Source organism: Mauremys reevesii, linkage group 1 (assembly GCF_016161935.1).
Source record: "Mauremys reevesii isolate NIE-2019 linkage group 1, ASM1616193v1, whole genome shotgun sequence".
Taxonomy (NCBI): domain Eukaryota; kingdom Metazoa; phylum Chordata; order Testudines; family Geoemydidae; genus Mauremys; species Mauremys reevesii.
Genome location: NC_052623.1, coordinates 359268791 through 359296751, shown reverse-complemented (window position 1 = coordinate 359296751; position 27961 = coordinate 359268791). Strand labels below are relative to the sequence as shown.

Here is a 27961-nt window from a genome sequence, read left to right as displayed (position 1 = left end):
TGAGACTAGGGTTTATGATTTCAAAAGGGCTAACTTTACTAAACTAAGGCGACTAGTTAGGGAAGTAGACTGGCCTAACATATTTAGGGATATAAGGGCAGATGACGCCTGGGGTTACTTCAGGTTGAAGTTGCAGGAGATGTCAGAGGCATGTATCCCAAGAAAGGGAAAACGGCTCGTAGGTAGCAGTTTTAGACCGAGCTGGATGAGCGAGCGTCTTAGAGGGGTCATTAAGAAAAAACAGAAAGCGTACAAGGACTGGAAAATGGGAGGGATCAGCAAAGAAACCTACCTTATTGAGGTCAGAGGGTGTAGGGAAGCAGTGAGAAAGGCAAAACGACGGGTGGAGATGGACTTAGCGAAGGGGATTAAAACCAATAGCAAAAGGTTTTTTAGCCATATAAATAGGAAGAAAACCAAGAAAGAAGAAGTGGGACCGCTTAAAACTTTGAACGGAGTGGAGATTAGGGATAATCTTGGAATGGCACAATATCTGAACGAATATTTTGCCTCGGTCTTCAATGAGGCTAATGAAGGGCTAAGGAATAGTGATACAGGGACCGATGGGAATGAGGATATGGGGGTAGACATTATGGAATCGGAGGTGAAAGCCAAACTTGAACAGCTTAACGGAAGTAAATCGGGGGGCCCGGATAATCTTCATCCTAGAATATTAAGGGAACTAGCGAGTGATATTGCTAGCCCGTTAGCAATGATTTTTAATAAATCTCTAAATTCGGGGATTGTACCGTTGGACTGGAGATTAGCTAATGTAGTTCCTATATTCAAGAAGGGGAAAAAAAGTGACCCGGGTAACTACAGGCCTGTTAGTTTAACATCTGTAGTATGCAAAGTCATGGAAAAATTTTTAAAAGAGAGAGTGGTTACGGAGCAGGAGGCCGATGGCAACTGGGATAGTTTACAGCATGGATTTACGAAAGGTAGATCGTGCCAAACCAACCTGATCTCCTTCTTTGAGAAAGTAACAGATTTTTTAGACAAGGGAAATGCAGTGGATCTAATATATCTAGATTTCAGTAAGGCGTTTGATACGGTACCGCATGAGGAATTACTGGTTAAATTGGAAAGGATGGGGATTGAAATGAAAATCCAGAGGTGGATAAGGAGCTGGTTAAAGGGGAGACTGCAGAGGGTAGTATTGAAGGGGGAACTGTCCGGTTGGAGGGGGGTTACCAGTGGAGTTCCTCAAGGTTCGGTTTTGGGTCCAATTTTATTCAATCTATTTATTGCTGACCTGGGAACCAAGAGTAGGAGTGGGCTGATAAAGTTTGCGGATGACACCAAGTTGGGAGGTATTGCCAATTCGGAAAAGGATCGGGATATCCTCCAGGGAGATTTGGATGACCTTGTAAGCTGGAGTATTAGTAACAGGATGAAATTCAATAGTGAGAAGTGTAAGGTTATGCATTTAGGGATGACTAACAAGAATTTTAGTTATAAGCTAGGGACGCACCAGTTGCAAGTAACGGAGGAGGAGAAGGACCTAGGAGTCCTGGTTGATCGTAGGATGACCATGAGCAGGCAATGTGATGTGGCCGTTAAGAAAGCAAATGCGGTATTGGGATGCATTAGGCGAGGTATTTCTAGTAGGGATAAGGAGGTGCTAGTCCCGTTATATAAGGCGTTGGTGAGACCTCATTTGGAGTATTGTGTGCAGTTTTGGTCTCCCATGTTTAAGAAGGATGAATTCAAACTGGAACGGGTACAAAGAAGGGCCACTAGAATGATCCGAGGAATGGAAAGCCTGTCGTATGAAAGGAGACTTGAGGAGCTCGGTTTGTTTTCCTTAACCAAAAGAAGGATAAGAGGAGATATGATTACACTCTTTAAATATATCAGAGGGATAAATACCAGGGAAGGAGAGGAATTATTTCAGCTCAGTGCTAATGTGGACACGAGGACAAACGGATATAAATTGTCAGTTAGGAAATTTAGGCTAGAAATTAGACGAAGGTTTCTAACTATCAGGGGAGTGCAATACTGGAACAGTCTACCGAGGGAAACAGTGGGGGCGAAGGACCTCCATGACTTTAAGACTAAGCTAGATAAGTTTATGGAGGAGATGGTATGATAGGATACCGGGCTTAGTCAATAGGTTAATTAAGTGCCACACTGGTAAATAGTATAATGGGTCAATGATATGTTATTCTTAACCTTTTTCCAGAGGGTCTGGCTGGAGAGTCTTGCCCGCATGCTCGGGGTTCAGCTGACCGCCATATTTGGGGTCGGGAAGGAATTTTCCTCCAGGGTAGATTGGCTGTGGCCCTGGAGGTTTTTCGCCTTCCTCCGAAGCATGGGGCAGGGGTCGCTTGCTAATGGAGTGGGGAGATCGGCTAATGTGGCCTGCATCTTGCAGGAGGTCAGACTAGATGATCATATTGGTCCCTTCTGATCTATGATTCTATGATTCTATGATTCTATGAATCCGCGAGCACCTTGAAGAGACTGGAGTTGGTCCCTATCAGCACAGACACATCAGAGGTCCCTTTAGGGTCAGGGCATATTAAGGCAGCTGTGTCTACCTCTTCCGTTACCCCAGCAACCTCCTCTGGGAATTCCAGGTGCACTATGACATACCCTTGATAGGGGTATTCATCCATGCTGAGGCCACACAGACCAATGCCAGTCAGTGGCTGTATAGGCAGGTGCCTAAGCATCTGTTGGTAGAATGACTGAAATATAATAGTCACTTGAGATCCAGTGTCAAGCACGGCTTTACACTCCACCCCTTCAATCCTCACCATGACCTCTGCTCGCGGCCCTATCAGTCCTGCAGGGATCCCAGCTGGACGGTCTCTTTTGGGGGAATCTTCAAATCCTGTAGGTCTAGGTGGTCTCTGTCCCCAGACCTTCTGGCCGCTACTGGGTCTCTCCCAACTGCTCCTCAGCTTTTCGTACACTAAGGAGGGGTTCTCTTCCTTATGGCAGTTAGTAGCACTGTGCCCATCCTGACCACACCGATAGCAAAAGAATTGCCCTTTCCCCCTTCGCCGGGGTGGGACAGTGGCTCTAGATACTGACTTCTCCATTGTCACAGTCTGAGGCTCCTTATTCCTGGAAATCTTAGCTCGGTCAACGGTGCTTTGCAGCTCAGCTATCCGTTCTGTCAGGACCTGCATTTGTTGGGCAAGTTCCTCTGTAGTGCTCACCATCAGTACACTGGCCATTTGCAGTGGCGTTGTGCTGGCTGGTTCCAATGTTTGGGCTTCCCAACACTCGCTGGCAGCCTGCCTTTCTTCCTCTTCCCTGACCCCCTTTATCAGCTGGGAGTAACTTGGGGGATGATCCTGCCGTTCTCTTAGTCGGAGATGAAGTAGGATCGGGTTCTGATACCGAGTCCCTCTTACAACTTGAGCCAGTCTGGTCTGATCCATCTGCTCAGCAGTCACTGCTCCCCTCATAACAGCTCTCTGAAGCAGTCTCTCCAGCCTCTGTATATAGGCTGAAATTTTCTCACCCCTTTCCTGTCGGGAATCAAGGAATTTACAGTAACTGTCTTCAGGGCTCTCTACGCTCCCAAAGGTATTATCAAGGGCCTCTAGGCAGTCCTTCACACCTACCTTAGGGTCAATGAGCTTCAGGGTGCGAAGTACATCTAATGCTGGGCCACTAAGGCTCTCTATTAGACATCTTCGCTTTTCTACATCAGGTACGGCCCACTCCCGCAGCATTTCAGTGGTATGCTCCAACCAGGGTTCAAACTCCTCTTCCCCAGCAAATAACCTTAACTTACGACAAGAGTTTGACGTAGCATAGGCCAACACAATCTTTTCCAATATATGCCCCAGTGCTTGTGCCCAATCATTGGCTGAGGCTGCCGCCCCTGAGCTAGGGGCTGCAGGACTGGGGCCCAACAAATCCGACATATTAGCCATTATACAAACAGTAATTCCCTCACAATATAAAGACAATTGTTTCCCAATACAGTGGAACACTCAACAGGTGCTTGCGAGGGGTACTGACCCAGGGATCCCGGACGAGCCCCCAAAAATGTAACCCTTCTGCCCCTCTGAGTTGGCAGCAACAAGGGCCGGATTCAGTATCCAGGGGTTCCGTTCCAATAACACAATGCAAAACCGGCTCGAGCCCCCACCCAGTGTCCGGGGACAAGTACCTACCACCCGGCGCCTCTAGGAGGCAATACTTCCCCACTCGCAAGCACGAAGTCTGAGTGTAGCAAAATCCTTTTAATAAAGGAGGGAAACAATGTGGCATCACGTTGGAGAGACACCACAAACAGGACTATACACAAACCATAAGCAAAACCCCCCTCCAAGTACATTTGGCACTGTCCTTAGGGTCTTAAGTCCAATCACCCCAAAGTCCAACAACCCAAAAGTCTCAGTCTCCGGTCAGTGCCACCCCAGAGTTCAAAAGTTTATCTGCAGAGTTTTACCCCCCCCAGCCTGGGTGGAAATGGGGGGGGCACACACAGGGTGCTAGGGACACCTTACGTGGGCCAGGGCCGACTGCCCCGCTTCTCCGTGGAGTTCTGCTGCAGCCTTCACCATGACTGGCTCCACTCCACCAGCTGTGCCGCTCCTCCAGCCAACCTGTGAACCACGTCAGCCGTCCCCCCACAAACCGCTCCACACTGCTCACTGTTCCATGGGCTGCTCCAACGTGCTGCAGACTGCTCCGCTCTGCCAGCTGCTTGGTGATAGATCTTCAGGCTCTCCCACTACTTAACACAGCACTCAGTGATCTTAGCTTAGCTCTTTTAGTGATTTCAGCTCCTAGTGATTTCAACTTGTAGTAGGAGAGCCCCACTGCCACATGGCCCAACGTGAATTCAGGTCAGCAGCCTCTAGATGGACTTCTAAAGAATTCAAAATTAGCTCTGCTCTTTAACAGTGGAGAGAGGAGGAAGTGCAATTGGTGTTCCAGGCCCTCAAAAGGGGCCCATACCATCAGGTACACACACCAGTCCCCAGCCTCTCTCCCCTCACTGGGTTTTGGAACCCCTGTCCCTTGTCTGGCAAGTACTATTTAATGTAGGTTGAGTCAGTTCTGTCATAAAGCAGTCTCATAGTTCCTCATTCACATAATTAAGGTAACAGCCCCTTTTTTTCCTTCCTGCCCCAATAACAAAGAAATTGGGGATTCCACAGTGTGAAAATAACCTTCCCATGCTGCTGTGTGTTATGCTAAGTGGAATGGGTTTACCAATGCAAATGCACATTCCTAAAATTCCTTTGCCCACTCCTCATAATGTACCACCAGATGTCAGGGTAGGGCTCATCCTGACTCTGCTTACAAAATGAAGGAAAAAGTGGAACAGTTCACAGAGCACATTAGGAGACAGGAGCTGCGACTCGATCGCAGGGGAGTGAATAAAAAAGAATTTCAAAGTAAAAAACTGAAATTAAGTGGGTTAGCACCTAAAATTAATGCATTAACACATGGAGCTGCCCACAAACATTTAATTGCAGCAAAAAAGGGCACTCCCACTATCCATTTGGCATGCACACAAAAGCAACAAACACTGGGGGGACAAATTCAGGTTTTACAAGAGCAGGTAACTACCCCCAATCTCCTTTCACAGCCAGGATAAAAACCAGGGGCGCAATTCCCAACTGTGCAGGTTCCCAATTGCTTTGACCCATGGAACCATGCGCTCATATCTAAAAATAGAACCTTCTTTCTCAAATATTTGTACATACCAATTAAGTTTTGTCCTTTATATGTTTTCTCAGTTTGCTAAATTTGCTGCTACTGCCTGTACTTTCAAATACCTTGATAAAGTTAATCTCTCTTGGCTCAGGTCTCGCTACCTTCCTAGGTTGCTCTTCACCCCCCTCTTCCCCCCCCCCCCCGCCTCTCTTCACTTCTGCTCTTTTTGTTTTAAAAAGTTAAGAGTTATAGTTTTTACAAAAACCTCCAAAAAATAAAGCAATTGAAAACAGAACAAAACAAGAAACAAAAAGAAAACAAGGTAAAAACTTTAAATCCAGTAAATTAATTATTTTAACCCTTCAGGAATGCAACAGCTGGAATTATTCCTAACTTTCTTGAAGATATGGTTGCCAAGCAACAGAAATGCACTCTCTGCTAACCACAAACCACTAACTAATATTTGAAACATTGGCTTTTTTTCTTTCCATATAGCAGAGTTTTAAAATAATGTTAAATATAAAGTAATGCAAAATTCCTTGTTACCAAATTAATACAATACATTTGGCAAATATTAATATATTTTTTATCAAATTTATGCTACAAGTTTTAAATAAGGTAATAACTTGTTTATTCAAATGTTTAACCCTTTTTATTTTTTATTTTTGGTTGTGTTATTTTGTATAGTTATGAATAGAATTTTGGGCGCCATTTGTTTTTAATTGTAAGTTTGTCCTGTATGTCATGTGTGTGTCTTATGTCTATGTTGTGTGTGTGTCAGGTGACTATTTTTTTTTAATTATTTTTATTTTGTTGCAACAAAAGTCAATTTTATACCCTTTTAAAATATATATAAGATGTGGTACCACACTATTTTAAAATCATAGTTGGGGTGTAATCATAGTATATTAACACCATTTTTTGTGTGCAAAGTTCAAAAAGGTTTTAGTTACATATATATTTCTGCCTCTACAAATAATGCAATTGCAAACAAAAAGAATTCTCTTTTATCAATCACAGTTTTGTTTTTTAAGTTTTTGGTTTGTTTTTTTTTTTTAAATTTGTTATTCAAAGAAAAAATGTAAGGGGAAACCAACATTAAGGTAAAAATAATATTAACAAATGTCAATTTCTTGTTTGGGCTTTTTATAAACTTGTTTGCACTTTTAAATATAGTTATAAGAATGTCATAACCAAAATGTTTTAAAATAACAATTTTATGCATAAAGCTAACCAAACAATTTCAACAGGTTTCCACCTTTGGCTCCCAAACATAACAAAGCATCATGAAAGCATACCCTCAAATACGCTCAAAGTATTTGCATGTATCTGTATTTAAAATTTATTTTGGTTTAATTTTATAGTTGGTTTAATTTTCTATGCTTTTCTTTTGTTATGTTATGTTAATGGGAAGCAATGGTTGTTAAGGTTTGTGCTTCTAAACAGTTAACAAGAATGAAGTTAGTATCACAAGCAAATTAACTCTAAAAAGCTAGTTAAAATTATGTTACTAACTCTTTTGCTGAAACAAAGTGTTCAGCAAAGGAAAGTAATACACCTTCTCATGGAAGATTGTGAGCATTTATTTTAGCTGTTAAGCATTATATTTACTATGAAATATTAGTAATGCACCCCAAATAAAAATGAATGTCTATACAACAATTGCAAAAGTATAGCTTGTGTTATAAAAGGCTCGGTCCCTATTACATTGTTCTTATTACATTGTAAACAAAGTAAGTTAAAACTGTGTATTAAGTTTGGGTTACTGAAAACCAACAAACAAAAACAAAACTTTACTGTTAACTAACAAAAGTTGTTTAGGTTGCATTCCACAGACTAAAGATGCCAGAAAATATCACACCCTGAAGACACCAGTTCATATCTGTATACAGTGAAGAAACCCCCAAGCATCAAGAAAAGAAAAATGAAGTGCTTTATAAATAAGAGACTGGTCCATTACACCTCTATCTACAATATATGGACAATTAATTGAACAATCAGCTAAAAGTCACTAGCTGGACCAGAAAAACTGTCATTTAATTTCAACGTGGTTACTGTGTAAAAACAACTGTATTATTGCTGTACTACTGTATTATCATTGTACTGCTGTATTATTGCCGTATTGTATGATTGCTGTACAACATGTACAATGTGTGTAACCTTGCTAAACTGTTTAACCAACACACAGGTACAAATCAACAAACAACATGAAGACAAGGAAAAAACAAATTGGTAAAGAAACTAAGTTACATAGTAACTACAAATTGGGTAAACAAATTGCCTGTTAGTACCAGTCATAATTTGGGTCAGTAACACTGCATCCTAACTGAGGCACATGTTATTCAAAACAATCTTGTTCGGTGTCTGGGTACCAATATTAAACCCTGACACAGCAATATTTGATAAATTGGTTACTGTCCATTCAGTAGGTTATCTGGAGGACAGCATCCATAAGAAACAACTGGATCTACATCAACCAATGGAACAGAGAAGCTACCCACTTCTGTTTCCTGCCCAGTAAAGCTGACCAGAGGGTGACAACCAGCCTTAAGGATAACCTATAACATGAATGGACAGTACTGTGTAGTAACTAATTACAATATATTTATATATAAAGGCCTCAGTGGTAGTGTCACTACTCCAAATTTCTGTTTTATTTCTCATATACATAGCACTGTGGGACACACTATCATAATCCCTATCCCAGTATTTCAAAACACTCAGCCTACTACTAATGATGAGATAGGTGATAACTGAAATTACCCTAATAAGAGTGTGTTTCTATCTGTGTCACCAAAGTAAAAGGGCCAAAGTACACCAGCAGACTGGAAAAACATGGTTATGCTTGGATATAAGGTGGTGTCCTATGTACACATACATACTATACATATATGCCCATACACGCTACAAATATATATATATGCCATATCCATATAATTCATATATATTAATTATTTGGGAGTGCCTCTAAGGCTCAATCATAATATTACATTCCTCAGTCATGGTCCCGGGCCTAACATTCCCAGGCCCACCATAAGGGACTAAAAAATAATTGGATAATAAAATCTGCCTAACAGTCGTACGAGGGACTGTGCAGACTAAACAGACAGATGGGGCATGAGTGTATGGATGGTAAAATAAGGTAACCACATAACAGTGTTTAGCCCACTGGGTTATCTTTAGTCCAGGCATTATGCTTTTCTGGGACGATGGGTAAACATCCTCTTCATAAAAAGAGAAAAAGTGGGGGAATGTAGTAAGAGGAGGCCCTGGGATATAAACCTTGGTATCAGAGGCCTGGTATGAGGCCTAAGGCCTAAACTAAAGTAATGGTCAAGACTTTGTTAACATAAAGCAAAGTTAAGCTGTGAGCCAGAGGCAGGCCCTGCTCACAGAAGCTGGCAAGGGAAGGGCTGATCCTGCAAGAAGATACGTACCTAAAAGGTACTGAACATTCACATACTTGTACATTCCACATAGATAACAAGGAACAGGCTGGCCCATCCCAATGACAGGGCCAAAGGGGAATATGATGGATAGAGTTGTTTTGATCGAACTAACATGTACAAGGTGAGAGGCGGCACCTTGCTACGTAGAGGGGTTGTACCTTGCTACGTAGAAGGGTTGCACCTCATACGTCAGGAGTGATGTGTAACTTGTTTGTACCTGTGTATAAGATGCACCCCTGGGGCGGTGTCTTTGTCCAGCCGAGGGGGCAGTGGAAAGTCCCGCCACTGACTGAGCCGGGTCCATTGCCAAGAGGCACTTTCTCGTAGTATGCCCTGAGTTAGGCTAAGAAACCTACATGGAACTGCCATTGTGTCCGAGGTCGCAATAAACCTAGTCGACGTGACTTTGCATCTTACTGGACTCTGTGGTTACTGGGGGTTCTCGTCGGGTCTGCTGTGTCAGCTATCTGCAGAGCTGGGGCAGCACACAGAGGGAACTCACGCACGCAGCCGAGTGATATCAACAAGGAGAAAGCAGAGCAGCACACCGGTACCACTCTGACCACAATTCCTACCCTTTGTTCCCTGTCCTTTAACTAGTTCTCAATCCATGAAAGGACCTTCCCTTTTATCCCATGACAGCTTAATTTACTTAAGAGCCTTTGGTGAGGGACCTTGTCAAAGGCTTTCTGGAAATCTAAGTACACTATGTCCACCGGATCCCCCTTGTCCACATGTTTGTTGACCCCTTCAAAGAACTCTAATAGATTAGTAAGACACGATTTCCCTTTACAGAAACCATGTTGACTAGTGCTCAACAGTTTATGTCTTTCTATGTGTCTGACAATTTTATTCTTAACTATTGTTTCGACTACTTTGCCCGGTACCAACGTTAGACTTACCGGTCTGTAATTGCTGGGATCACCCCTAGAGCCCTTTTTAAATATTGGCGTTACATTAGCTAACTTCCAGTCTTTGGGTACCGAAGCCGATTTAAAGGACAGATTACAAACCTTAGTTAATAGTTCCGCAACTTCACATTTGAGTTCCTTCAGAACTCTTGGGTGAATGCCATCTGGTCCGGGTGACTTGTTAATGTTGAGTTTATCAATTAATTCCAAAACCTCCTCTAGTGACACTTCAATCTGTGACAGTTCCTCAGATTTGTCACCTACAAAAGCCAGCTCAGGTTTGGGAATCTCCCTAACATCCTCAGCCGTGAAGACTGAAGCAAAGAATCCATTTAGTTTCCCCGCAATGACTTTATCATCTTTAAGCACCCCTTTTGTATTTTCATCGTCAAGGGGCCCCACTGGTTGTTTAGCAGGCTTCCTGCTTCTGATGTACTTAAAAACATTTTGTTATTACCTTTGGAGTTTTTGGCTAGCCGTTCTTCAAACTCCTCTTTGGCTTTTCTTATTACACTCTTGCACTTAAGTTGGCAGTGTTTGTGCTCCTTTCTATTTGCCTCACTAGGATTTGACTTCCACTTTTTAAAGGAAGTCTTTTTATCTCTCACTGCTTCTTTTACATGGTTGTTAAGCCACAGTGGCTCTTTTTTAGTTCTTTTACTGTTTTTCTTAATTTGGGGTATACATTGAAGTTGGGCCTCTATTATGGTGTCTTTAAAAAGGGCCCATGCAACTTGCAGGGATTTCACTTTAGTCACTGTACCTTTTAACTTTTGTTTAACTAACCCCCTCATTTTTGTATAGTTCCCCCTTTTGAAATTAAATGCCACAGTGTTGGGCTGTTGAGGTGTTCTTCCCACCACAGGGATGTTGAATGCTATTGTATTATGGTCACTATTTCCAAGCGCTCCTGCTATAGTTACCTCTTGGGCCAGCTCCTGCGTTCCACTCACAATTAAATCTAGAGTTGCCTCTCCCCTTGTGGGTTCCCGTACCAGCTGCTCCATGAAGCAGTCATTTAAAGTATCGAGAAACTTTCTCTCTGCATTTCGTCCTGAGGTGAAATGTTCCCAGTCAATATGGGGATAATTGAAATCCCCCACTATTATTGGGTTCTTAATTTTGATAGCCTCTCTAATTTCCCTTAGCATTTCATCATCATTATTACTGTCCTGGTCAGGTGGTCGATAATAGATCCCTAATGTTATATTTTTATTAGAGCATGACATTTCTATCCATAGAGATTCTATGGAACATGTGGATTCGCTTAAGATTTTTCCTTCATTTGAATCTACATTTTCTTTCACATATAGTGCCACCCCTCCCCCTGCACGACCTGTTCTGTCCTTCCGATATATTTTGTATCCCGGAATGATTGTGTCCCATTGATTGGTCTCAGTCCACCAGGTTTCTGTGATGCCTGTTATATCAATATCCTCCTTTATCACAAGGCACTCTAGTTCACCCATCTTATTATTTAGACTTCTGGCATTTGTGTACAAGCACTTTAAAAACTTGTCCCTGTTTATTTGTCTGCCCTTTTCTGATGTGCCAGATCCTTTTTTATGTGACTGTTTATCATCTGATCCGGCCCTTACATTATCCTCTTCCGTCCTCTGCTCCTGACTATACCCTGGAGATTCTCTATCATCAGACTCTCCCCTAAGAGAAGTCTGTGTCCGATCCACACGCTCCTCTGCAGCAGTCGACTTTCCCCCATCTCCTAGTTTAAAAACTGCTCTACAACCTTTTTAATGTTTAGTGCCAGCAGTCTGGTTCCACTTTGGTTTAGGTGGAGCCCATCTCTCCTGTATAGGCTCCTCCCATCCCAGAAGTTTCCCCAGTTCCTAATGAACGTGAACCCCTCCTCTCTACACCATCGTCTCATCCACGCGTTGAGACTCTGAAGCTGTGCCTGCCTACCCGGCCCTGCGCGTGGAACTGGGAGCATTTCTGAGAATGCCACCATAGAGGTCCTGGATTTCAGTCTCTTCCCTAGCAGCCTAAATTTGGCTTCCAGGACATCTCTCCTACCCTTCCCTATGTCATTGGTACCTGCATGTACCACGACCACTGGCTCCTCCCCAGCACTACACATAAGTCTGTCTAGATGCCTCGAGAGATCCGCAACCTTTGCACCAGGCAGGCAAGTCACCATACGGTTCTTCCGGTCATCACAGACCCAGCTATCTATGTTTCTAATGATCGAATCTCCCATTACTAACACCTGCCTTTTCCTAGAAACTGGAGTTCCCTCCCCCGGAGAGGCCACCTCAGTGCGAGAGGCAACCCCAGCACCATCTGGAAGGAGGGTCCCAACTATGGGAAGGGGTGGGGTTTTTGGGAGGGGGTGGAGTGGGGGCAGGCAAAGGTGGGGTGGGGTTTGGAGGAAGGGGGTGGAGTGGGGGCAGGAGGAGGCAGGGTGGGGCGTGGGGGGAGGGGGTGGAGTGGGGGCAGGGTCTTGGCGGAGCAGGGGTCGAGCCCCCCCCCCGGAAATCAGGAAGTCGGTGCCTATGCCAGGCTGTTTGCTGGACTAGAGACTGGCTGGAGAGCTCCCCTCCCCCGGTGTGGTGGGTCCCTGGGTGCTAGTGTAACGAACGTGAATATTAATACCAGCAGCTTATACTCTGCACCGGGTGCTGGGGATCGATCCTGTGACTGAAAACCCAGACGGTTACATCCCCTTTTCACCCTGTTCCAATGGAAATCCTGCTCTGGGGCCACCCCCGCCCCAAACAACAACCTCACTGAGCAGAGACCCAGAGCCCAGGGGCTGGGGAGCGGCTGCCAGAGGCAGAGCGGGCATTGGGCGTTCACCTTCTGAGGGTCTGAGAGTCCGATCCAGATGTGAATCTTGTTATTGGGGTCCGGCTTGACGTAATGGGCCAGCATGTTCTTTTCCTCAGCACTGTGAATGGAGGCGAGATGGGCCCCGGGCCAGTGGTGCTGGCACTCAGCCTGGGAGAAGAGAAAACAGAGCTAGTTACCCCCCAGCCCCAGTGCAGGGAGCATCAGGAGCGAGTCCGGCTCTGTTCTGGGGCCCTGCCTCCCCCGGGCAGCAAGGGCTGTGAGGGGACAGGACCCCCTGGTAGCACCTCTCCCCTCCCCAGGACCAATGGGGGGAGCAGGTAGAGCCGCCTCCCTCCCTCCATCCCCCCTCACCTTCCCGGCCCCACCCCACGCGGCACAGCCACAGCCACCCTGTGCCCTGCTGGCATCACCCAATCCCTCCCGCCCCAGCTCCTGGGCTCTGCTCTGAGCACCGGCCTGCCCTGGGCCATGGCTCGGCCAGACCCACCCACTGTCATGCTGGGAGGAGAGCACGGGTGGGGCGGATGGAGGGCACGGTGCTGACCCAGGCACTCGGACTCTGCCAGGCGCTCGGCTTGTGCCCGTGAGCAATTAGCACCACATGACCTCAGTGCAGCCCTGGCCGAGGGGATTTCCTGGCAGATCTCACAGGGTCCTGGAGCCCGGGCTGCAGCCAAGCCCGGAAGCCTACACAGCAATGAAACAGGCATGGCAAGCGGGCAGCAGAGCGACGGGCAGACAGGCTGGTGGCGGGGGCCAGAGCAGAGCCCCACAGAGACACACCGCAATCGACCGTTGGGGCGACGAGCGAGTGCCTGAGCAGTGCAGCGTGTAAGGTGCCCCCTTAGCCCCCACACACACGCAGGGTGGGAGGTGAACTCTGCGGATGAACCTCTGAACTCTGGGGCTGCCTTGGCCAAGGACAGCAACTGTCAGTGGGGTACAGAGAAGGGATGGGAATGTTAATGGGGCATTTGGGTTCCTGAGCTTAAGTACCTGAGGGGAAAAGGACACGGACCAACTTACTTGGGGGGGGGTCATTTGTGTTTATGAACCCTAGTTGCATTAATATGCAAATTAATGCTGAGTTTTTTTCCCTCCTTTTATTAAAAGGTTTTGCTACACTCGGACTCGGTGCTTGCGAGAGGGGAAGTACTGCCGCTTAGAGGCCCCCGGGGGGTGGTGTGTTATTGTCCCAGATCACTGGCTGGGGGCTCGAGACGGTTCTGTGTTGTACTGTTGAAACGAAACCCGGCCCTTGTTGCTGCTGGCTCCACGTGACAGAAGGGTTACAAACATAATAAATGTAACATCCCTGTGGTGGGGAAAACACCACAGCAGCCCACCAAGGTAGCATTTCATTTCAGAAAAGGGAACTAAACAAAAATGAAGAAGTTAGTGAAACAGAAATTAAAAGGTACAGCGCAAAAAGTGAAATCCCTGCAAGTGGCATGGAAATTTTTAAAAACACCATAATAGAGACTTAACTGAAATGTATACCCCAAATTAAAAAACATAGTAAGAGAACCAAAAAACAGCCACTGTGGCTAAACAAGAAAGTAAAAGGAGCAGTGAGAGGCAAAAAGGCCTCCTTTAAAAAGTGGAAGTTAAATTCAACTTTTTAAGTACATCAGAAGCAGGAAGCCTGCTAAACACCCAGTGGAGCCCCTGGACAATCGAGAGGCTAAAGGAGCACACAAGGACGATAAGGCCATTGCAGAGAAGCTAAATTAATTCTTTGCATTGGTCTTCATGGCTGAGGATGTGAGGGAGATTCCCAAACCTGAGCCGTTCTTTTCAGGTGACTATCAGGGTTTCCTCCACACTCTGAACTCTGGGGTACAGATGTGTGAACCTGTATGGAAGACCCTCTAAGCTTATTTCCACCAGCTTAGATTTAAAACTTCCCCAAGGCACAAATCCTTTCTTTGTCTTTGGACAGTATTGCTGCCACCACCAAGTGATTTAGACAAAAAAATCAGGAAAAGAGTCCCTTGGAGTCCTTTGTTCCCCAAAATATTCCCCCATACCCATTCACCCCCTTTCCTAGGGAAGCTTGAGAATAATGTGTGTTCCACCCAGACCCTTTGTCCCTAAGACACTGAAAATCTAACAGGTTTTTGAAGGAAGAACTTTATTTAAAGAAAAAGTAAAAAAATCACACCTTCAAAATCATGATGTAAGGTAACTTTACAGGGAAATAAAAAGATTTAAACACAGAGGATTCCCCTCTAGGCTCAGCTTGAAAGTTACAAAAAACAGGAATAAAACTCCCTCTTAGCATAGGGAAAATTCACAAGCTAAAACAAAAGATAATCTAATGCATTTCCTTGCCCTTACTTACAATTTCTGTATTTTTAAATGTATCATTTCAGGTTTCAGAGTAGCAGCTGTGTTAGTCTGTATCCACAAAAAGAACAGGAGTACTTGTGGCACCTTAGAGACTAACAAATTTATTTCAGCATAAGCTTTCATGGGCTACAGCTCTCTTCTTCAGATGCATAGAATGGAACACACAGACAGGAGATATTTATACATACAGAGAACATCATCATAGAACATAACCACATCAGCCACGCCATCAGGGGCTCATTCACCTGCTCATCTACCAACGTGATATATGCCATCATGTGCCAGCAGTGCCCCTCTGCCATGTACATTGGCCAAACCGGACAGTCTCTACACAAAAGAATAAATGGACACAAATCTGACATCAGGAATCATAACATTCAAAAACCAGTGGGAGAACACTTCAACCTCTCTAACCACTCAGTGACAGACTTGAAGGTGGCAATTTTGCAACAAAAAAACTTCAAAAACAGAGTCCAAAGAGAGACTGCTGAACTCGAATTAATATGCAAATTAGATGCAAATTAGATACAATTAACTTAGGTTTAAACAGAGACTGGGAATGGTTGAGTCATTACACTAATTGATTCTATTTCCCTATGTTAAGTTCTCCTCACACCTTCTATGGGTCATCTCAATTATCACGTCAAAGGTTTTTTTCTCCTGCTGATGATAGCTCATCTCAGTTGATTGGACTCTTCCAGTTGGTATGCATACTTCCATCTTTTCATGTTCTCTGTATGTATAAATATCTCCTGTCTGTGTGTTCCATTCTATGCATCTGAAGAAGTGAGCTGTAGCCCACGAAAGCTTATGCTGAAATAAATTTGTTAGTCTCTAAGGTGCCACAAGTATTTCAGGTATGTTTTCAGGAGATGTTTTACCTGCTTGGTCTCTCTTACCATCCAGAAAGGGAACAAAACAAAGAGAGCACAAACAAAACCTCCCCCCACCTCCGGATTTGAAAATATCTTCTTTTCCATTGGTCCTTCTGGTCAGGTGCCAACTAGGTTAATTGAACTGATTAACCCCTTACAGGTATAGTGATTCTGTACCTCTGGCCAGGAGGGATTTTGTTACTTCATACATAAAGGTTGTTACTCTTCCCTTTATATTTATGACAGTGACAAATCTGAGGAACTGTGCCAAATTAAGTTATCATTACAGGAGGTTTTGGAACAAATTGATAAATTAAACAGTAAGTCACCAGGACCAGATGGTATCAACCCAAGAGTTCTCACGGAACTACCAACTGTGGTATGTAACCTATCATTTAAATCATTTAAATCAGCTTCTGTACCAGATGACTGGAGAATGTGATTCCAATTTTTTTAAAAAGCTCCAGATGCAGTCCTTGTAATTCAAGGCCAGTAAGGCTAACATCAGTACCGGACAAACTGGTTGAAACTATAGTAAAGAAAAAAATTGCCAGACACATATAGATGGACATAATTTGTTGGGGAAGAGTCAACATGGTTTTTGTGAAGGGAAATCATGCCTCACCAATCTACTAGAATTCTTTGAGGGAGTCAACAAGCATATGAACAAGGGGGATCCAGTGGGTCTAGTGTACTTAGATATTCAGAAAGCCTTTGACAAGGTCCCTCATCAGAGGCTCTTAAGCAAAGTGAGCTGTCATGGGATAAGCGGGAAGGTCCTTTCCTGGATCAGTAACCGGTTAAAAGATCGGAAACAAAGAGTAGGAATAAGTGGTCAGTTTTCAGAATGGAGGGAAGTAAGTAGTCATGTGCCCCAGGGGTCTGTATTGGAACCAGTCCTGTTCAACATATTCATCAATGATCTGGAAAAAGGATTAAACTGTGAGATGGTAAAATTTGCAGATGATACAAAACTACTCAAGATAGTTAAGTCCAAAGCAGGCTGTGAAGAGTTACAAAGGTTTCTCACAAAACTGGGTGACTGGACAACAAAATGATGGATGAAATTCAAGGTGGATAAATGTAAAGTAATGCACATTGAAAAATATAATCCCAAATACACATATGAAATGATGGGGTCAAAATTAGCTGTTACCACTCAAGAAAGATATTGCAGTCATTGTGGATAGTTCTCTGAAAATATCCACTCAATGTACAGTGGCAGTCAAAAAAGCGAACAGAATGATGTGCATCATTAAGAAAAGGATAGATAATAAGGTAGAAAATATCATGTTGCCTCTATATAAACCCATGGTAAATCTACATCTTGAATACTGCATGCAGTTGTGGTCACCCCTTCTCAAAAAAGATGTATTGGAATTGCAAAAAGTACAGAGAACAGCCACAAAAATGATTCGGGGTATGGAAAAGCTTCCGTATGAAAATAAATTAATAAGACTGGGACTTTTCAGCTTGGAAAAAAGACAACTATGGGGGGGAGGGGGCGTATGATCAAGGTCTATAAAATCATGACTGGTTGCGCTAAAGTAAATAAGGCCATTGGGGGAGGGATAGGTCAGTGGTTTAAGCATTGGCCTGTTAAATTAGTATCAAGAGTTCAAGCCCTGAGGTGCGCCACTCAGGCAATTGGGCAAAAATCTGTACTTGGTACTGCTAGTGAGGGCAGGGTTAAGTGACCTTTCAGGGTTCCTTCCACGTCTATGTGATAGGTGTATCTCCATATATCATTACTTTTATAGTATAAGTGTTGTGTTATTTACTCCTTCTTATAACACAAGAACTAGTCATCACAAAATTAAATTAATAGGCAGCAGGTTTAAAACAAACCAGAGGAAGTACCGGTATTTCTTCACACAACGCACAGTCAACCTATGGAACTCTTTGCCGGAGGATGTTGTGAAGCTAAGGCTATAACAGGGTTCAAAAAGGCAGTAGATAAGTCCACAGAGGATAGATTCATCAATGACTAATAGCCAGGATGGGCAGGGATGGTGTCCAGAGTCTCTGTGTGCCAGAAGCTGGGAATGGGTGATGGATCACTCAATAATTGACCTGTTCTGTTCATTCCCTCTGAAGCACCCAGCACTGGCCACTGCCGGAAGGCAGGACACTGAGCTAGATGGACCATTGCTCTCACTCAGTCTGGCCGTTCCTATGTACACAGGACCCCATCACCACCCTCATGTCCTGTGCAGCAACTCCCTGGCCACATGCCAGCCAGCAATTGGGATTGAGCCAGAGACCTTCAGCACAGCCCTGCCACCGGAGCTAAGGGAGCTGCTCTGGTAACACCGAGTAAGGAGCAGGCCCCTCCTGAGCTGGCTGCTAGAGGGAGACAAGACCCCACCTGGGCCCAGGCCGTCCCTGGTGTCCCTGGCAGACACAGCGCATGACAAGCGCGTCGGGTCCGCTGGAGATCGTACCCCACTGCTGCATTTACGTTGTATTCTGCTCCCCAGCCTGGCCAGGGCAGGTTGTTCCCTCACAGCCTGTTCCCAGGGCTCTGTCTGGGGCCGTGGGAAAGGTGCCATCCCCGGGCTCCCACCTAGGGTTGCCGGTGTCTGGTTTTTCCCCAGAGCACCTGGTCGGAAAGGGACCCTGGTGGCTCTGGTCAGCACTGCTGACTGGGCCGTTAAAAGTCCAGTCGGCGACGCAGTGGGGTCCCAGGGCTAAGGCAGGCTCCCTACCTGCCCTGACTTCACGTGGCTCCAGGTTCCTGAAGCACCACGGCACATGGGCAGCAAGGGAGGCTCCGCGCGCTGCCCCCACCTGAGTGCCAGCTCTGCAACTCCCATTGCCTGGGAACCACAACCAATGGGAGCTGTGGGGCAGCACCTCTGGGTACGAGGGCAGCGCGCAGAGCCTCCCTGGCCACCCATATGTGTACGAGCCACAGGGACCTGGCAGCCACTTCCTAGGAACTGCAGTAAGTGCTTTTGGGACCCTATACCCTGATCCCCCTCCCACACCCCAATCCCCTGCCCCAGCCTGAAGTCTCCTCCTGCACCCAATCTCCCTCCTCGAACCCACACCCTGTTCACACCCCAACCCCGGGCCCAGCCCTGAGCACCTCCTGTACCTCAAGACCCTCATCCCTGGCCCCACCCAAGAACCACCCCCCTGCCAGAGCCATGACCCACCACCCGCACCTCATCCCTGGCCCCATCCCAGAGCCCACACCCCCAGACGGAGCCCGCACCCCCTCCTGCACTCCAAACCCTTCGGTCCCAACCTGGAGCCCCCTCCTACACCTCCAGCCCAGAGCCTATACCCCCCGTACCCCAACTCCCTGCCCCAGCCCAGAGTCATCTCCTACACCCCAAATCCCTCATCCCTGGGCCCACCCCAGAGCCCACACCAAAGGCCGGAGCCTTCACCCACCCCACACACCTGAACCCTTTGCCCAAGCCACATGAAAGTGAGTGAGGGTGGGGAACAGTGACAGAGGATGGGGGGGTGGAGCAATTGGGGGCGGGGCCTCAGAGAAGGGGCGGGGCAGGGGTGTGCACTTAGAAAGTTTGCAACCCTCCCCTGCCCCTCCCACCGGAGCTGATTCCCCAGCCCAGCCCAACTCACTTACTCTGATATTCACCCTAAACTGCCCCATCCCCCGCCTCCAGCTCCAGCCCAGCATCCCTGAGCCCCGCTGCCCCCAGCCTCTCACCTCAGCCTCTGTCCAGTTTTTCTTTTGGGCGATGTATCGATAGCAGCTGTCTTGGAAGGGTAGCCAGCACCCGGGACAGGACACAGCCTGTACCCCTGAAGAGAGAGGGTGGGGACAGAACACAGTGGTTAGAGGCTGTTTGAGAGGCGGAGCCATTGCTTTCAATTAGGACAATTAACATCGGGATCCCATGTGGGGCTGTGTCTGGCTGGCAGGACCCTCCAGGCCCTGGCGCTGCAGGAAGAAGCTGGGTTTGCCCAGACCCCACATTGGCAAAACGGGCCCCCTGGAACCAATCCCTGAGCAGGGATCCCAGCAGGGCAGGGCCTCTGGGTTTGAATGGGGCAGGGGCTCCTTTCCCAGGGCTCTCTGTGGGGAGGAAGGAGCCAGTGCACAGTGGGGTGGCTGATAGACCCTCCCCTGCCCCTGCCCCAGGGAGCCCCATGGACTTCAAGCTCCAGAAAAGGGGGGAAATATGGAGCTGCCAGCCACAGTGGCCCCCGTTCAGCTGCAGCCCTCGGGCAGAGGGAATTCCTGCCACCCTGAGCTTCTCCCTCTCTCCCCAGGGGTCATGCGGGACAGTGGGACCAGGGAAGCCGGCAGGGGGGCAGGAAGGGAGCACCCAGGGCCACGGGGTGAAGCTGGGGGAGCAGTGGGGTTGGCACAGACTGGGACTAGGCAGGAAATCGGGGCAGGGGCCCAGTTCTGGATGGAAGGAGCTGGGGGGTTGTAGGAGGAGGGAAGGGAGAGAGGTGCCAGGGAGGTGGGACATAGAGGGGGGCTAGCAGGGATCTGTGGGGCTGGAGCAGAGGGGAGGGGAACACTGTGCAGGCTCTGCCCTGCTCAGGCCTGGGGGCACAGAGGCACGGGGTGGAGCCGCGTCCCAGCAAGGGGAGGGAACGGGACAGTCTGAAGGACAAAGACACAGTGTGCAGGGACTGGGGCAGCCCAGCCGGGAGCAGAGGCCGGATGGGGGAGAAGCTGGGGCTGGAGCGGAGCCATGAGCAGCCCTTGGAGAGGGACCCCGTGGGGACACGGCCGGCCAGTGGGAGGGGACCACGGGAGGGGGGGATGGGAGCCTGGAGCTGACGGGGGCTGAGCGCCCGTTGCCCAGGGACTGGCCCCACCCAATCCTCATGGGAAGAGCCGACCCTGGGGGGCCTTTCACCCACCTTCTCTCACCCGCTCCCTGGGGAGGGGCTGCAGGGCCTGGGCTCCCCCCGGGGAGTGACCCCCAGCAGCAGGAGACGGGCAGTGGCTCTGGGAGTGACGAGGGAAATGAATCCACTTCCCAAGGGGCCGGGCAGGGACTCACCTGCCAGCGAGGGGTTAAAGATCAGGCAGCCGAGGAGGCAGAGGCTGAAGTAGGCGACTGGCCCCATCTTCTCACTTCCCCTGGGGAGAAAACACACCAGGGAGATGGGACCATGAGAGGCTGGGACACCCCCCGGAGCAACCCCCCTTCTCCCATGGGGCACTACACAGGGGAAGGAGCCTCGGGCTGGGCTGGAAGAGCCCCGAGAGGGATCCCGTCCCCCAGCCCTGGGGCACCGAGCTTGGGGCCCATCTGCCTGGGTCCGAAGGGCCCTTCCTCTTCCACCCTGCACTGAGCCGGGCCCCAGGGACAGAACTGGACACCCAGCAGGGAGCCAGGTCCCAGCTCCTCAGTGGCTGGGCTCTGCAAGCAGCATCTCCAGGGACTCCCCAAACCAGGGCTGCAGGTGGGGAGGAGCCAGGGGTCAGCAGGGAGGCCGTGGTCACTCAGATGGGACCTGGGTCCCAGGCAACAGGGTCCAATTTTCAGAGCAAAGCAGTTCTCAGAAGGGGCATTTGCCATCTCCCGCTGTCCCTCTCTCCCCCAGTGCTGGGGCTGGCAGGTCCCCTCGGTAGCCACCTACATGGAACTTGGGGGGGGGGCACAGGTGGCAGGAGAGGAGAGTTTGGAAGAGGCCCCAGTGCCACCAGGATGGAGGTCAGTCTGTGTGCACAGGGCTGGAATGCCAGCTGCAGGTGCAGCACCTCTGCAATCGTTCTCTGACCAGAGAGCTGGGTTAGTGTTAGAAACATGGAGTCCTCTCGTATTATCACCCAGCACCTGGTACATGAAACACCCACTGACCCCACCCCTGGGGCCTTTCCCCACTAACAGGTGTTTCAATCACACTCAGATCTCCAGCTCCAGGGACAATGAGTGTCTGGAAAGACAACACCGCGTGGTTGGGCCGGGGAGGGTGGGGAGGTGTTATAGTTACTGCAGCCCATGGTGAGGGCTGGGACCCCCATTGCACCATGACTGGAAGAAGGGGTTGAATGGGAGAGCCGCCCTGCAGAGAGATGCTCCAGCAGGGACTGGACACAGGACTGAAGGCTGGGCGCAGCTCCCGGAGGGGCAGAGCACTGGGCACAGCTCCGCAGGGCATTAGGGTGCCGCGTGCAGGGCTGTGCTGGGGGGGGAGGAAGGGGGGAGACAGATACGGACCCAGGGTCAGGGCTCAGGGGACACACACGGGACAAGCCTGGCCACCCACCCCCCGTAACAGATCAGCTGCCGCCAGCCCCCCAGCGCAGGAGGAGGAAGAAGCTAGAGGAAGCCAGGGTCTCACCTGAGTGTCTCGCTGGGTAGCTGCTCTGGTGCAAGGCCAGTCCAAGTGCAGCCTGAATGGGACACTGGCCGGACCCAGGGCACTTATAGACCAGTGTGGGGAGGGGACCGGGATGGCAGCTACAATCATTTAACGGCCAGGCAAACAGAGCTAAGAGGAGCCAGGACCCAGCTACCGGCCGGGCTGGGAGCAGGAGGAAGCATTTGTCAGGGCTGAGATAACAGATAAAATGAAAGCTATTTCCTTCCCCCTCCCACCATCTGTCAGTGCTGAGATCGTATAGATCATTGTTGCAACCACTGTTACATATTTGCAGCAAATATTGTACAAAGGTTGTCGTGTGAGGCATCTATGAAGACGCTATGATTTGCTGGTTAGGGTTATGCTGCCTGCATGGGTGTATCCTTTTGTAGTCGAAGTTCTGAATATTGGCTCTGTACTTGTATCTCAATGTGCTTTGATTCTAAGTAGCCTCAGTGCAGCATTTGGGCAGCTTCTCGAGAAGGGACTATTCCCAGTAACTGCCCCGTGAAGAAACACTTAATGGACAATGGACTTTGGGAGAGGCCAACCCACATCTGAGCTTTCCTGGGAATGTTCAAACTAACATGTAAACAACGGCGTCGGCCTGCAAACTGAGTCATGCATGGACATGTGACTTGCCCATGTGACTCCAGACTCCATCTTGTTGCTGGGATTTTCCACAGTAAGAACAAAGGGATCCTTCCATGGACAGAGAATATAAAAGTCCCTGAAAACTCCTCCATCTTGTCTTCAATCCTGCTTCTTACCTCTGGAGGAACCTTGCTACAAACTGACGCTCTGAACAAAGGTCTGAATGACCCATCCCAGCTGGGGATGTTCCAGAGACTTGATTTGAACCTGCAGTTTATTCCATCACTGCTACAAGCCTGAACCAAGGACGTTGCCATTACTGTATGGAATTGATTCCATTTCACCAATTCTAGCTCCCATCTGTATCTTTTTCCTTTTATGAATAAACCTTTAGATTTTAGATTCCAAAGGATTGGCAACAGCGTGATTTGTGGGTAAGATCTGATTTGTTTATTCACCTGGGTCTGGGGCTTGGTCCTTTGGGATCGGGATTTTTTGCATGCTTTTTTTCTTTTACTGGGGTATTAGTTTTCATAACCATTCATCCCCATAATGAGTGGCACTGGTGGTGATACTGGGAAACTGGAGTGTCTAAGGGAATTGCTTGTGTGACTTGTGGTTAGCCAGTGGGGTGAGACCAAAGTCCTCTCTGTCTGGCTGGTTTGGTTTGCCTTGGTGTGCAAAGGAACCCAGCCTGGGGCTGTGACTGCCCTGCTCTGAGCAATTAGTCCTGAACTGATACTCTCCGTTGTGTCCCACCAGTGGCAGCATCGTTAAGGCTGCTTGTATCTGGGGCTAGTGAGGCTGTTTGAAGGCCGGGCACAGCACAGACCCTGTGAATTCGTGACACCTGGTAACTTCCCTCATCTCATTTCCAAGCACCAGCTGACTCCTACTGTGAATTTTATGCATAGATTGCAAGGCCAGGAGGGACCATTGGGATCACTTGGTCTGACCCCCGTAAAACACAGGCCAGAGACCTGCCCTGCAATTATGCCTAGAGCGGAGCTGTTAGAAAAACATCCAGTGTCGATTTTAAAATTGTCTGTGATGGAGAATCCACCACGACCCTGGGGAAGTTGTTCCAGTTACTCTCACTGGCAAAAATTTCTGCCTCATTTCCGTTCTGGATTTGTCTAGCTTCAGCTCCCAGGACTGGACCGTGTTACACCTTCGTCTGCTAGACTGGGGAGCCCTTTGCTCAATAGCTGTTCCCATGTAGGTATTTACAGACTGGAATCAAGTCCCCCCTTAACCTTTTCGTTGCTCAGCTGAACAGATTGAGCTCCCTGAGTCTAGCACTGTAAGGCAGTGTGATAGACCCAGGTCAGTTGGGAACAGCAGAGTAGTCCTATTTGGTATCCAGGAAGTGGGCGGGCAAAGCCCGCCCACTGCTAAAGGACCTCCCCCCAGCCTAAGGGGAGGATCCACAGGTCTGTGATACCAACTAATTACGTGGGACAATAAATGAAAAAAACAGGATCGGGAGTGAGGTCATAGGGCTAAACGAAAGGAACCTGATGGGGACACCGAGCAGAGAACCCCAGACAACGCCCACTGCTCCTCGAAGGCGTCAAGGGAGCCAGTGGACGCCGCCCAGAGGAACTCTGCCCGGATGCAGGAACGGATGGAAGAGCAGAAATAGGCACCACAGTCACAGGAAATCCCGTCGGCCAACCTCCTCTCCCTGGTTTTGTAGATGGCTAGTTTGGCCATGGCCAAGAGGAGGTTGACAAGGAGATCCCACGACTTTGTGGGACCACGGATGGGGAGTGCATAGATAAACAGGTGAGGGGAAAAGTGCAACCAAAAACGCAAGAGGAGAGCCAAGAGGAGCCGGAAAAGGGGCTGCAACCTGGCGCACCCTAAATAAATGTGCGCCAGGGTCTCCTTCACACCCCAAAAGGGGCAGGTGTTGGGGACAGGGGTAAACCGCGCCAAGTACACGCCCATGCTCACGGCCCCGTGAAGGAGCCGCCAACTGACATCCCCGGCGGGGCTCGGGACCAGGGCAGAATATAAGCTGGCCCACTGGGGCTCCTCACCCTTGAGAGGTGGCAGGAGGTCCTGCCATTTTGTATCGGGGCGGGACGCGAGGGTGAGGTAGTGAAGAGTGTGGAGCACGAGCGTGAACAGATGTTTCCTTGGCACGGTCTGGAACAGAACCAGCCACAGATCGGGCAGCCAGCTCGCAGTGAAAGGGCGAGGGGGCCGAACGGGTCCACGGGGCAGGGGCCCGATTAAAAAGGTCCACGGGGCCCGGGGTGGAAGGTGGGCGGGGCGTACCCTCTCACAGGACCTGGTCGAGGTAGGCCCGAGCAGCAGGCAGTAAAGCGGCCTTCACCTCCTGAAGTACGTGCCGGGGAGTACGAGGTCTTGAGAGCCCCATGCACTGAGCGAGCGTCAGGGGATCCAGCCAGTCTCCCTGGTCGTAGTCCAGGAGGTCTCCGACCCTGGTGACTCCTGCCAAGACCAGCCTCTGGCGCACCGCGGGGAACTCCACCACCTGCACACGGAGCTGGGGGTTGTGTAGCAGGGGCTCCGTGAGGAGATCAGCCCCCACGGTAGCCGCCACGGACCTGGTCGCTGAAAAGAGCTTCCAGGTCCAGAGGAGGTCTTGGTAGAAGACCGGCAGCCCGGAGAGGTCTCACGGATGACCCCTCGGATGGAGGTAAAAGAGCTGCCGGTCATATCGGAGCCCTCGGAAGCGGCAGAGGAAGGCGTGTGCCAATACGCTCCACGCCGGACTACCCGCACCATACAGGAGCCTCTGCAGGGCCTGGAGGCGGAAGACGTGGACCTGAGTGCGCAGGCACTTCAGGTCCTGTCCCCCTCCTCCAGGGGCAGGTGGAGGACCCCTGCAGAGACCCAGTGCGTCCCTGGCCAAAAGAACTCCAGAACTGCCGTCCGGAGGTTGGCCAGGAAATCCGGGGCCGGGACCAGGGTGTTGAGCCGGTACCAGAGCATGGACAGGACTAGTTGATTCAGCACCAGCGCCCTCCCTCGGAAAGAGAGGCACCGGAGTAGTCCTGTCCATTTCCGGAGCTGCTCCGTCACCCTGCCCTCTAAACTGTGCCAGTTCTCCAGTGGAGGCGGATGCGTGGCAGAAAGGTAAACGCCGAGATAGAGCAGCGGACTCGCGCTCCACCGGATGGCCTGAAGCGCGTGTGGGAGGGAGCTCACCTGCCACCCGTCCCCGACTAGCAGGCTAGAGCTCTTGACCCAGTTGACCCGGGCGGAGGAGGCCACCGAGTAGATGGCCTGGCAAGCTTCCACCCGCACAAAGTCTCCTGGGTCCTGGACCACAAGGAGCACATCGTCGGCATACGCCGACAAGACCAGCCGCAGCTCCGCCTCTCGAAGCACCAACCCCGTCAGCTCCCAACGGAGGAGACAGAGGAAGGGTTCGATCGCCAGAGCGTACAGCTGACCTGAGAGGGGGCACCCCTGCCGTACTCCTTGCCCGAAGCTGACCGACTCGGTCAGGGTCCAGTTGAGCCTGACCAGACACTCTGCGGAAGCGTACAGCACCTGGAGAAAACCCACAAACCGGGGTCCAAATCCGAACGCTCGCAGAGTGCTCAGGAGATACCCGTGGTCCACCCTGTTGCACGCCTTCTCCTGATCCAGGGACAAGCGGGCGAACGACAGACCATCCCTACACCCTAATTCCAGAAGGTCCCGGACCAGATTCAGGTTATAAAATATCGTGCGGCCCGGGATGGTGTAGGTCTGGTCTGGGTGGACCACGTCCGCCAGCACGGACCCTAGCTGCATTGAGATGGTATTAGACTTGCTTTGAGACAGCATCTCTGATACAAGAGCCTGTCCAGTGCACCAGAGGTGAGACTCCCCCACTAACAGTTAGAATCAGTGAGAGCTGTGTTAAGTGGTGGGACCTGAAGACATCTTGTTGATTGGTTGGTAAGGTGGCTGGTGGAGAGGACCAGAGTGGAGCCTCAGAGGGAAGTGTGGCAATTGGCCACCAGGAGGGCTGGTGGAGAGGGGTGGTGAGTAAGTACCCAAGCAGTGGAGGGAGTAAGGTGCTTTCTTACCTCCACTCAGGGTAGGAGGTGAACTGTGCAGAGGAAGCTCTGAACTCTGGGGCTGCAACTGTGAGTGGGGTGCAGAGAAGGGATGGGCACATTAAAGGAACATTTGGGTTGCTGGACTTAAGAACCTGAGGGGAAAAGGGCACAGACCAACTTACTTAGCGGAGGGTCTTTTCCTCATGGTTTATGTTTATGAACCCTAGTTGTGGTTGTGATGGAGTAGGAGCTGTCTGTGTGGGAGATGGGAGAGCCAGGGAGGATTAGGTGAGAGACAGGTATTCAGCCTGTAACATGAGCTAGGCCTGGGGGAGGGGAGGTCGACACCTCTGCCCGGGGAGCTAGACAAAGGAAAGGAGCTGAGTGGAGAGGGTTGGGTCAGTTTTCGGTTGGGGAGCTGGGTGGTGGGATTTCAGGGGAACCTAGGCTGGAATCCAGACACCCTGAACCCCCAGAAAGGCCAGAATGAGGGGTCCTGGCGCTGAACACAAGCTCTGCTGTATCCTGTGTTCCTGTTGTCCAATAAACCTTCTGTTTTACTGGCTGGCTGAGAGTCACTGTGAGTCCCAGGAAGAGGGGTGCAGGGCCGGACTCCCCCACACTCCGTGACAGTGGTGTTTTCCCAAATGAATGCTGAATTACTTCCCTCCTTTTATTAAGTGTTTTGCTACACTCAGACTCTACTTGCGAGAGGGGAAGTATTGCCTCTTAGAGGCACCCAGGGGTGCTGTGTAATTGTCCCAGGTCACTGGGTGGGGGTTCGAGCCGGTTCTGTGCTGTATTGTTGAAAAGGAACCTCTAGATACTGAACCTGGCCCTTGTCGCTGCTGGCGCCACCTGGCAGAAGGGTTACACAGGATTGGCTACAAGGGTTGTCTTTGGTAACGGATCTAAGGTGCAATTGACTTGGAGATCTGGGGTAATTGACTGGTCCTTTTGGACTGGAGTAATGTGAACACTGTTGGGATTTTTGGTGT

At 49.3% G+C, this 27961-nt stretch overlaps 1 protein-coding gene across 4 annotated transcripts in view; it reads right to left on the bottom strand.

Moving 5' to 3' along the window:
* Window positions 1-27961, bottom strand: part of LOC120395891 (C-type lectin-like) — a 116959-nt gene that overhangs the window by 50912 nt on the left and 38086 nt on the right. For 2 of the 4 annotated variants that reach the window (XM_039520695.1, XM_039520693.1), the window contains exon 3: window positions 21033-21115. In XM_039520695.1, coding sequence (XP_039376629.1) covers window positions 21033-21099 — 67 coding nt within the window. In that variant the 5' untranslated portion in view covers window positions 21100-21115. Of the gene's footprint in view, window positions 1-12811; window positions 12953-19717; window positions 19813-21032; window positions 21116-22320; window positions 22497-27961 lie in introns of those variants that run through there. The other 2 variants (XM_039520696.1, XM_039520694.1) reach the window with 2 other exon arrangements.